Source organism: Cryptomeria japonica, chromosome 8, assembly GCF_030272615.1.
Source record: "Cryptomeria japonica chromosome 8, Sugi_1.0, whole genome shotgun sequence".
Lineage (NCBI taxonomy): Eukaryota > Viridiplantae > Streptophyta > Pinopsida > Cupressales > Cupressaceae > Cryptomeria > Cryptomeria japonica.
In genome coordinates, this window is record NC_081412.1 from 124,614,064 (window position 1) to 124,626,723 (window position 12,660).

Consider the following 12,660-nt stretch of genomic DNA (forward strand, 5'->3'; position numbering starts at 1 on the left):
CCTCCTATGCCATAGTGTCTATATCCATCTTTGCCGCATCTGAATAGCCTCTAAGAGTGGCAAATCTTCCCCACTCAGTGCGCATTGTGCCGGCATCTCTGGAATCAAACATCTTCTCTATGCACCTAAAGAAACCCGCCTTCACCTCATCATCCTCAATCGGTGTCATTCTACCCGGTCTAGCCTTGTACCACTTAGGATTCAAGGCAAAGGCAGCCATATGCAAAGGAGTGTTCAACTTGTCCCATCTACTTTGAATGATAGGCCGGATTTGCTCATTGTAGAATGCTAGAGAGGGGTCCTTCACTCGCACAGCAGCCCTCATCTGGTCAAGCATAGAGTCAATGCACTCATACACCTCTCCAAGGTTAGGTGCATCCCCATCCCCATATTTGATCACTTGGAATACTGGAGAAATGATGGAGACAATGTATTTCGCATCAGTCCAAAACACATCACTCTTCACTATCTCCTTCACCCTTCTCCCCTGCTCTGTCTTGGCCTCAGCCCACCTATTCCACTCATTAGTCATAACCATGAGTTGCAATGCCTCTTGCAACTCAATCATTCTCTCCAAGAGAATGAAATAGGATGCATATCTAGTCTCAACTGGTTTCAAGAACTCCTTCTTCGCGAAGGTCCTAAAGAGTGCATGTGAAGTGTGGTGGTTGCAGATAAACATCTGCACATCTCTCGCATTGGTGACCACTCCTCTAATCCAGTCAATCTTCCCCATGTCCTTGAGTGCATTGTTCATGGCATGCACACAACATGGGGTCCACCAAATGTGTCTATAGGCTGCCTCAACGAGTCTCCCTGCTGCTCTACACACATAGGCTGCATCTGTCACTACTTGGACCACATTTTGTGGCCCAACCTCCTTAATAGCCTCCCTGAGGACCTGAAACTGGAAATCAGCATCTTTATGATGCCCTGTACAATCAACTGCTCTAAGGAAGTATGGGCCCTCTGCACATGTGACCATGACGTTGATGAGTGGACGATGGCTAATGTTCGTCCACCCATCCATAACTATGCTGCGCCCTGATGCCACCCAACATGCCTTCATCTTCTCCATCAAAATATTGATTTTGGAATAGCTTTTATCCAAGATCGAGGTCCTCATTTTCGTCTCCCCTGGTGGCACATAAGATGGTCCTCCCTTGGCCACCATATCCATCATCTTCCTATAATAAGGAGACCGTGTAACATGAAATGGAATGCCATTGGCAAAGAAGAAATTGCCAATGGATTCATCTATCTCATCTCTCAGCTGCACATTAAACATATCAGCAATGGGGTTGCTCTGTGGTGTATGCAACCTATGTTTCCCAGCCCTGGCAGCAGTAGAAGTGGAAGTAGATGGAGATCCAAACATCATTCCTCCCGCCTGTGAAGCATGAGAAGTATGTGGCACTGGCACATTCTAGTTGTCGTGAAGTGATGCCCTAGCAGACAAAGTAGTAGGCATTGAAATATTTGTGTCATCTGGAACCCCCCAAAGCCTATTAAACTCAATTCTGTACTGTATATTTTTGGGTTCCTCCAAAAACTTACAATGTTTCACACCTTTTCCTCTCCAAAACAGAAAGTGTGCATTCACCCTGCTAATGCTACCGAACCATTCTCTGTCACAAATATTGCACTTCCACTTCCTTGTTCCCCCACTTGAATGTGATGCAGTGCCTTGTACTGATATTCGTGAAGCAAACTGTTTTAGAGGAGACTTAGGATCAAAATGACCCCTAGCATATGGTGCCAACAACTCTGAAGGGCAACCTGTACTAGCTGGTGCACTTGCCATAGAACTAGATTGGGCTCCAGGATCAGCCCCATGGTCACCCCCTTCATTTTCAGGTTCATATTCTGAATCATTCTCACTATGAGAATGGATTTCCATGTCATCTTCACTCATGCCTTGGGAGCTCATTGTGAAATTGACACTGCATTTCACAAAATAAAAATAAATATAAAATCAGCCTTGTTTAACAATATATTTTTAAATTTTTTTCCTATTCATCTCAAAATGAGATTTGATGTTGAATCTTGAGGGCAAAATGATGAATCATTTTGCTCTCAAGATTCAACATCAAATCTCATTTTGAGTCTTGAGATGAATAGGGAAAAAAAAACCAAAAATGACATAGAACAATGAAAATCAGAAAGTAAAACAAAAAAAAAACAAGAAGAAGTTGAAAAACCCTACCTTGTGCTTGAAAAATCTCTCCAAAATGTAGAAGAATCTTCTTCTTCCTCTTCTTCTTGCTTCTTCTAGCTCCTATCACGCTTGCAATCACTTTTCTCACCCCTTCAATCAATCTTCTTCAAGTATTTCCTCCTCTTCAAGTTGCTGGAAAAAAAATCAGTTTTCCAAAATGAGAGTGAAATCCAAAATAAACATGCTTTTGTGTTGTTTTGGGGGGTAGGGTGGGGCCCACATCCAATTAGGGTTACCCCTTAACCCCCCCCAAAAGGCACATGTTTTAAAAAAACTTTAAAAAGTGTCTTTTTTCGCGTGGGAACGTGGGAGATGCCCAGGCGTCTCCCATGGAGACGCCCAGATGTCTCCCAGGAGATGCCCAAACGTCTCCACGTCTGGGAGACGCGGAGACGCAGGGACGTCCCGACGGCATTTGGGTGGCGGTGGCGGGACGACGAGGGACGTCGCGTCCCCGTCCCCCCGTCCCCGAGACGTCTCTGACGGGGGGACGCGCCCAAAAAGGGGGGGGACGGGGAACCAACTTATTTGGATACAACACCACTATATATATATATATAGTTTAAATAGTAAAAGTTTGTTTAGGGTTGTATAAAAAGATCTTGTATTTATTTATTTTTATTTTTGTATAAAAAATAAAAAATCTATGTTACTTGGCACTTTTGAACTCATCGTTGTACCCATTTGAAAGAGAAATTCAAAGCTATTGACAATCAAGCTAATGTAGAGAAATGACCACAAGTTACTTTTCCAAAAGCATTTAAAACTGTGCTCCTCGAGGACATGTCCCTTGCCCCTTTGGACAAATTCCCGTTTTGGGACATTCCAGGTATGTGGGAAAGCCTTGGAAACACTTCCCCGCTATCATTAAATTGTCATTTGCTTAGGAGACATTTTTGAAACAGCTCAGAACTGGCAGCTTTATGTTACGACAACTAACCATCTTTTCTTGACTGCCCCCACACTAACAAATGTTATCAAGAGCAAGGTGCAACTTGAGGTAACAAAACTTAGTGAACAGTAAGCACAAAGGAGAAGTAGAACCATAGCAAGGTAAGTGTGTTTCTTTTTTTTTCTGATTATTTTTTCTAAGTTTCAAGTAATAAATATTTTAATTTTTTGTGTTAATTTTATTTTTTCTATTTTCAGTTTGCATTTATATTCTTTTTTTTTCCACAAAATAAGATGGGCAACAATAGTGATAGTAATGATCATGAAATGGAAGAAAGAAATAGAAGAGTTTGTAATCTCAATAGTGGTTTCATTAGGGTGTGGGAGCATTGTGGGTGAAGGAGATTAGCCACAAGAGCCGTGTGAGTGCCCTTCCACCTTCTTGAAATTTAATGCAAAGGGCCCTTTCAAACCCTCTAAGCATGTCCAAGTTTTGACAACTCTAGACAAGAAAAGAAATCTGGGGCGAGAGTAGAGTGTGGTGTCATATTAGCCATAAAGATTTAGAGGGTTCTATACTAGGATATATCTAAGTTACCGATTTACGGATATGGAATCGCGAAATTGGCAAAAAAAAATTTCCTTGGGTACAGGTACGGGTACGATTTAATATATATATATAGATATATTATTATATATAATACAATAGTCTATAGATGTTTATATATATGACTTTAAAAAATCTTTAAAATTAATAAATAAATAAATAAACATATTTTATTAAACATTATTAAATATATAAAAATAATTTTAATAGTCTTTATAATTATAGTGTTAAAGTTTTTTTTTTAAAATACAATGTTCTCTAATGCTGCGGATAAATGTGAAAGTTCAGGAAGATGTAACTGGCGATTTCCAGCGATCAATTCCCAGCAATTTCCATTGATTCTCGGAAATTTCCATCGATTCACAGCGATTTCCGTCAATTTGCGGCAATTTCCATCAATTCACAGCAATTTCTGTCGATTTGGGGCAATTTCTATTGATTCTTGGCGATTTAACCTAGGGCCGAACCTGCTAGGAACGTAGGGCTGAACCAAGGCCGGATCCGGACCCGACTCAAACCTGGCCCCGCACCTAGACCCTCTGTGATGATTCCGGTATCTTAGGGATATATAGTTACTTCTTGGGCATTATAGGATAGGGGGTTGAGGCTTGTGCAGATATAAAGGCAAAGGTTAATAGATTGTTTATGGAGAGTTTAGAGATGCAGTTTTGTTGATCTCTCAGTTACTCTTCAAAGATTAAAAACTATACTCTAACCTCCTTGATAAAGAATATTCTAAGGTGAATTTCGTAATAGAGGACATGAGGTATATTTGAATGAATATGGGTTACTCTATTGGTATGGATGGGTGGGCCAATATTAGATATTGTACACTCATCATAATAATCACGTGTAACTAGCTCTTATTTTCTTAGAGTTTTTGATTGTTTAGGGAAGCACAAAGATGTGGACTTCCAATTTTAGATTTTGAGAGAGGCCATAGAGGAGGCTGGGGCCTCAAATGTTGTACAAGTGGTCATTGATTCACCATGTGTGTGCAAATTAGATGACATGATAATGGAGGGAGAGCTTACAAGCACATCTTTTGGATCTTGTGCCTTCATGCATTGAACAACACATTGAAAGACGTAGGGAAGATAGATTGAGTGAAGCAAGTGGTTGTAGAAGTTAGATATATTCAAATGTTAATTGCAACCACTACACCTCACTTCCACTCTTTAGGACTTTTTTGAGGAAGTAATTCCTCAAACTTGTGGAGATTTCAAACTTCTACTTTAGTTATCACATGGCCTCTCAAGATTCTAGGGCATAATCCACCCACTCATGTGAGGATGATGCCTTGTACACCTACTAAGTGCCTAACTTCTTCCATTCATAATGTTTCATGCCCTAATCATAGCTACAAAGTACAAACAATCTTTTGGGAAAAGCATTGACAATTCTTGTGGTATCTCAAATCATTTCATCCACAACTCCGATAGGGAGGTTTTTCAACCATGAATGGTGATTGCTTGATTTTAGTTTGTCGTGAGTGGAGGTGAATAGGGCATCCTTTGATATTGGTCAAATCTCCCTTGGTGACTGTCTCTAAAGCTAAGTTTTGGGTTCTAGTAGGACGTCAAGTATGGGGTTTTGGTATGCTGACTATATGTGTGTGTGTGTGTGTGTGTGTTGTTTTGTGATCATTAGAGCTTTGTTGCAATTGTGTACTTGAACCATGTTGGTCCTATGATGGAGCCCATATTGCACCAACACTCTTGAAAATTGATAAGAGCTTGAGGTCTAGTGGAACTAAAAAAAGTTGATCCTATTGGAATGCAGATGAGGTTTTCGACTCTTGCATGTTTGAACCTGAGACATTAATTTGAGAAAGTTTTGTGGCTATCTATATGTGCCAAAGACCTTGGTCCTAAGTGGAGGATTGGATGCACTTGTTAACTATAATACCTAGTAATAATTGTAAATGTAGATGAAACCTAAGGTGGAAATAGTAATTTATATCACCATTTTAATTTTTCCTTATCAATTAGAGCATGACCAATGACTCGTCGAGAGTGAAAAGGGTCGTTCAAATCTAGTTTGTGATCAAATTCCTTGTATAACTCTAAGGTAAGGTTACAATGTTTTGATCAAACAAACCCTAGCCAGAGAGAGACATTTAACTCCGAAGGAAACATTGAACAAACCCTTTTCAACAAACCCCCAAACCAAATACAATCACAAGATTAATTTACAATTAACAACCCCATTGAGTTTCATTTTCAACTGAAATAGAAAAATAATTAGTAGACAATACTTAACTAGACTAACATCTCAAATCACCATTACAACCCATGGTCCCAACACTAAGATTACAAGAAGAACTATTACACAAGAAGAGAATGGGTTGTGTAGGCTTATTCTTGGAGAAAGAGTAAAGCATCATTAAAGAAAGGGTTCGAAGATTACTCTATGGCTAAATTTCTTTTTGGCATGTGCCCATTTGTTTGTGCCAAGAAACTTGTTTTTCCAAAAATATCATGGATATTTAGAGGTGGTTTAGCATGTAGGTTACGATTGAGCATGCATTTGCAAATTTCCCATGTTCCAGTCTAAGTTATCCTATGTGCACAAATGGATTTCCATGACCCGAAAGATGAAATTTATTTTCATCCATGTGCCCAGGGTTTTTCATTGAGTATGAATCTGTCTGGAATCAAAAGTATATCTTGAAGTGTGGTCTATGGGACGAAGGAATATGTTTTGTCTATTGAACCCTAGTCTTCCTCCTCCGATACCTGCAGTGGTTTCTTTTCATCTACCCACAATTAGGTCGAGTGTCATTATCTACCACTTCAATATTACTAGTATTCAAGATGGATGGCAATTGTGAACTTCTTTAGAAAATTTGTGTGTTTTGTAGTTGAGATGACTAACAAAACTTGTACTACCTACACCTGGTTTTGTGTGTTGATGGATCTGAGTTTCCCAAAGAAATTATTTTGAAGATCATGGATAGAAATTGGAAGCAATTAGTATATTATGAGAAAATCAATTGCAAGTGCAGGAAATGTTATGCCTATGAGTGCCTTACCTCCCCAATGTGATAGAAGGGATCTTTGAAATTTTGGGACAGAATCAAGCAATAAAATCTTATAAGACTTTCATGAACTCGATTGGTGGGTTGGAATGAAATCTCACCATCATTTAATCATTCTGAATGATAAAGTTTATGAATTGAGTTCCATTTCTTCATATTCAAGGGAGGCCATAGAGACTACACATTAAGATACATCCTACTCTACAGCTCTACATGAACTTTATTGTGCTTTTTCTGATAAGGCTTCATCCACTCTTGAGTCTCCAATAGGTCTTGAATCTGAGGTTCCATTAATATGCAACCAAAGACCATTTCAAAGATGGAGGCTCCAAGGGCCAATTTGGAGCATCTAAAATTTTCTGTCTGAATTGCAAGCTTCATCTTTGCTAGAACGGAATTGGATTGAGTTAATGTAGAAGAAGCATTGGATGACTTTCAGATCTTCCGAGGTTTTGAAAATGATTCTTCAGGGAACCAACAAAAGGAAGATAGTCATTACCAAAGTGAGATTCACTAGACATCTTAAGGTTAGTGTTTGGGGAGGGGGGGAATCATTAGTTCATTAAAGAACTTAGATGATTTTTTCATTTGTGATAATACTTAATCGCATGGGGAAACCAATGAACTTGTAGTTACTAGGTCCCAATGCTTTGAAGCCATTTTTTGTGGCCCTTGGGTGCCTAACCAAGTCTCTATAAGCAAAAAAAAAAAAAGTAGTGGGGGTGGGGGAGGGATTAATTTAATAATAAATATTTAAATAATATTACTCTATTTTTTATATTTATTTCTTTTTAATACATATTAAATATCAATCTATCTCTCTATGTATTGTACAACTGTACCCAGCTGTTCAGAACCCCATGGAAAGGAAATAGCCGTGGTAGCCAAACTCAAACCCATAGCCCGTCCCAACTCCATACCCAAACCGGGACTTAGTATAAATGTTAATATATTTCAGATTTTCATATGGACTTATCTGCATTACACCCCTATACTTAACATAGTAGCTTAGATTTTACATGACCGTTTCTATGCAGTTAATTGCCATTTTACACAACTTCTTGTAACCAATGCAGTTGCATGAAGTATCCAGCTTGTTATGTGATTCATGCTTGTAGATTTCATTCTTTTTCTAAATAACTGTTCTATTTTATCTTTCTAGATGTCCAATCTCATTGAGTCATTGTTTGGAAATGCAGGTATGAGTTCAAAAGGAATCATGAAGACTGGGTGAATTCAGTAAAGCCTAAGTTTGGACCTGGCATATCTGATCGTGTACGTGCAGCTCTAGACACAAATACAGATGATGAAAATATTAGCCATTCCTTGAGGGCTAGGGAAGAAGCGCGTGAAGCTATAAATTCTCTTGTAGAGGTATTTATGTTTCATTACTACAAAATGTGATCAATCATGCTTGCTACAATAGTATAATCCATCAGAGTGTGCTTTTATTGTTATGGAAGTTAATCAAGTCATTCAAGTATGTGAATTTTATTTTTGCTCTTTTGAAATTTAAATATATGGGAGCATGATTCATCCTTTATGACCAGAGTTTAGTTTTGGAAACTTGTACTGGGTTGACAGTGTCTCAATAATTTTAGGATGTAATGTACTTTCTGAAAGACTGCATTGACAAATTAGAGTTTGTAGCATGTAATTGGCAAGAACAAGCATCGAAAATACTATTTAGATGTATCTCTTCCTATCTTGTCTGTTTATTAGTTTCATAACTGCTGCATTGCGGATAAGTTGCAATGCTTTATCTGCTACATAAATGTGGCCCTTTGCTTTTTGATAGTGACTAAAAATAGTGACCAGACCTTCGGCTCTACTGATTTCAGTCAAAATCCTCACAACCTATATATGCATATCTCTACACACTTTTTCACGGGATGACTTCCAGTCACAAATCCTTTGCATGTAATTTTTGTGAATTTTGCTTCTTGTTCTTGTGTTATCTGACAGTAGATGCGGGTGTTCCCCTTTACCAGTTATGGGATGGATGAATTACCAACTTAAATTCTACAATTCACCAAGCTATCTTTACGAGAGATGAATTTGGATGTTTCAAGGCATATCCTGATAGCATAGTTCTATGTTTAGTGCTGGAACATTTTCAAATTAATTGCTGTCTAGTTTCAACTTTATAATCTAAAAATGTCCTTACCTTTGTGCTAGTGTATCATGTTCACAGGATGATGGAATACTAGTTATGCCTACAACCCCAGGTCCTCCTCCTCAGCTTAAAATGAAGGGGAATCCTTTGGAGGACTTCCGGACTAGAGCTTTCACTCTGTTAAGTATTGCTGGCATGTCTGGATGCTGTCAGGTATCATGAAAATTTTAAATAGATTCTGGCTGTTGGTACATTTCATTTTGCAAGTCTTCGGTTTCTTTCAGTAAAGAATATTCTAGGAGACAGCTGGGCTTCTTGATTTAAGAGGTGAATTGAAAAAATTATTGGATTGATCATTGAACAGTCAATTCTTTTGTTTTCTTAATGCAATAAGCACAGCTGGTGTTGGTTCAGAGATTCTATTACCAGCAATGAGACATTGCTTATTACGTTTCGTCGAAAACATTTGTTGCTAAATTTTGTTTATATACGCAAATGGACAGGTGAGCATACCTGTAGGACAATATGATAAGTGTCCTTTGGCTGTGTCATTCCTAGCAAGGCATGGAGGAGATGGTTTTCTTCTTGATACTGTAAGGGCTGCATATTCTACTCTTCAGGAACAAGTAGAGATAGTTTGAAGCATACAACCAGTGACTTCAATGAATGGCAAAATACAAGCCACAGAAATTGCTAAAGAAAAAGTACAACTGAGTCCCATTTTATCATAGTAAAGGTGATTTCAAAATTGAATAGTTATATAAAGTCTAGCAGGAATATTCAGGTAATTTAATTATAGATCCTGGAGAATGTTTATGTAATCCTTTTATTACTTCAAAAAAATATTACAACTTACTTTTAACTTGATTCTAATCATAACTTAAAATAATCATAACGTAATTGTTTGCATTGTTTCTCATTTTCCATTTCTTCTCTTACTTTCTTTGACATAGGCATGGCCATTGTTTTTTATTAAGAAAGCAGCAAAACAAGGGTGCTGACCCATTATACAACAGCCCATAGGCGGCAAAAGAGTGAACAAAACAAGGGTGCAAACCCAAAATAAACAAGGTTGGACAGGCCAAACATAGCAAGGCAGAAGACCACTGTAAAAACCTGTCAAACCTGCAACAAACTAAAACCCAACTCAAGAATGGGGAGAAACACCAAAAACTTGACAATGAGAGGTTTGGGGGAAGGGGGAAGACTTCTCTTTCCGCCTGCAACAAACAATAGTCTAGGCAATACTATCAATAGGAGCATTCAAAGAAAAATCAAGCGGGGAGGACCTCGCAAAGTTTATGTCAACAACAGCAGTGGAGTGTTGCTATGGAACAACATCAGGAGCAAATTTACCAAGAGTAGAGCGAAGATGTAGAGTAGGAGCAACAGATGTGGGAGCCTTGGGGGCGGAGGAGGCCACAACAATTGTAACAAGGGGGTTAGAAGAGGCTTCATCAGCAGTAAGGGGCACCTCATCCCAGGGGGAGACATCATCCTCTTGAGAGAAGTCGATAGAATCAGAATCAAAAGCATTGATAGTCAAGTGATCAATAGTAGCATCCTTCCACCAAGTAGCAACACCTCTGTGGCATGAGAGAGAGCAATCCAAAGCTAAATGACACGTTGAGAAGCATCTTTGGCAACAAAAAGGGAGACCCTCATAATCCAACGATTGAGTCCATGGCCTATCCCCAACCATAAGAACCACATCTGTAGGGAGGGGCAAAGAGATGTCGATATTGATTAATAGATGGGCAGAGGTAGAATGACCCATGGAAGACATGGCATCATCAACCTTCAAGAATCTGCCAATAGAGTTACCGATGGCCTCGCAACAAGAATGCTCCCAAAAATGGATGAGAAGATTAGGAAGGCAAACCCATACTAGACAAACATTAAGTGGTTCAGTAAGGGGGTTAAAGGAAATTGTCCAAGGTTTGATAGAGAGAGGGTGATCTCCCCAAGCCCACAACTTACCCAGAACCAAATCGCAAATCACTCACGTAGCAATGGTGGTCTAGGAGAGAAGGCCAAAACCCAACAAATTTGCAAACCAAAGCACAACGCTAGTAGAAATCAATGTTTTCCACAACCTCTTGGCCACAAACCACAACAAGGGAGGTCTTGGCACAAGGAAGAGGACGAATTCCCTTGGGAGGATGAGAAACAGATCTAGCCACGCGAGCAAAGCTTCACCCACCAACAAAGGAAGGAGGTCTGAGAGGAACCTTAACATTCACAATAAGATCACCCGCGGCAACAAAGGCAACAAAAGGAGCAACTCCTGCACCCACAGTAGAAGAAACGACACCCACACCCTTAGTAGAAACGGTACCCACATCTCTGGTACCCATGACAGTGTTAAGCGGAGATGCAAGGGCAAGCAAAGGCTGGGCGGTAGAGCAAGCCAAATCACCTGTGCAAACTGCATCACCACCACCAACAAAACCCCCAACACCAACGATAGCACCCATAGGAGTGGGGGGACTAGATCCTCTTGCAGAAGGAGCAAACACATTCAAAATAGTGTGGGCAAGAGAGCTATTAGAGGGAGCAGAGTGCGACATGTTATGCAAAATATGACCATTGTTTTTAGTGTGTGCAACATAATAATTTTTGCACATTCAGTTTGCAAGAAAAAATTTCAATTCAGTCATTTCTTCCAAATTCATCTGGTTATGAAACTTTGTTGAAGTTCTTTGATCTTTGGTCCATTTCCAAACTTTTGTGGCTCAATGTGAATTCTTTCTGGTCTTTACTTTGGTTTTCTTTTTAATTTATGCAATAGCTTATGATCAAAGAATTTTTTCATTGGTTGATTGAAATCATCTATTGTTTATGTAAAATACATACAAAATAATTCTTTTCATTTTGTCTTCCACAGATTGACTAAGGCAGATTTTCTAGAGTTTTAAAACCTCTTATGTTGTTTGAAGAGTGCAGATAGTCCCTTGTTCCACGAGAAATATCCCTGGTGCCCCCACAAAAACCCATTTGTTCTAGGGACAAAGATGTTCTAGAGACATGGGAATTTGGGGGAAACATCACCACCATCCAACCACTACCATGTACTCAAGGACTTTTCCAAGACTTCTTAGTTTGGGATGCCTTTGAGACTCCAAGACACCCCTAAGACACTCAAGGAACTCCCAAGCATCTCCCGACTGCACCTAGGACTTCTAGGCCTCCCCAACAACAAATCATTGAAAAGATTATTTTTTGAATAAAAAATAAAAAACTTATTTAGATCTTTGTGCCAAAAACCCTAACTCTAATGGTCTATGGGCTCCACATAGACTCTAAGTAGTCACAAGAAACCTATAAATAGTTATCTAAGCCTCGTTCCAAATTATTCCCAAGTTTCAACAAGCTTCAAAGTTGCAACAAGGTATAGGCCAGCAAGAGTGAGAAAGATTCCAAGTGAAGGCATTAGGAAGAGAAAGAGTAAGAGCAAGAGGAAAGCAAATGCAAAGTCTTCATCAATCAACCATTGATACAATGCATTCTTCAAGCATTAAGTTAAGCTTTGGCGTTTCATTAGGTTTTTTTTAATTTTTATTTGTTTTCAATTTAGCAGTTTGAGTTGAGTAATTTAATAATTTATTTATGCACTGGGGTTTACATTGTTACAAAATGAACAAATTTTAAAGCTTTTAATTTTATGACCACTATTTAGGTGTTTAAATTTATTTATTGAATTATTTATAAATATTTTTTTCTTAATTTGCATAAATATTTGATTAATAATTGAATTTACAAGTCAAATTAGAATTTCATCTTTTGTG

General features: G+C 38.7%; 1 protein-coding gene across 1 annotated transcript in view; it reads left to right on the plus strand.

Annotated features, from left to right (window-relative positions):
- Positions 1-9,734, plus strand: part of LOC131041592 (outer envelope protein 64, chloroplastic) — an 85,089-nt gene extending 75,355 nt beyond the window's left edge. Inside the window, exons 7-9 of the mRNA XM_057974727.2 lie at positions 7,956-8,130; positions 8,951-9,085; positions 9,376-9,734. Of these exons, the coding sequence (XP_057830710.2) occupies positions 7,956-8,130; positions 8,951-9,085; positions 9,376-9,513 (448 nt within the window). The 3' untranslated portion in view covers positions 9,514-9,734. The remainder of the gene's footprint in view (positions 1-7,955; positions 8,131-8,950; positions 9,086-9,375) is intronic.
- The last annotated feature ends 2,926 nt before the right edge of the window (positions 9,735-12,660 follow it).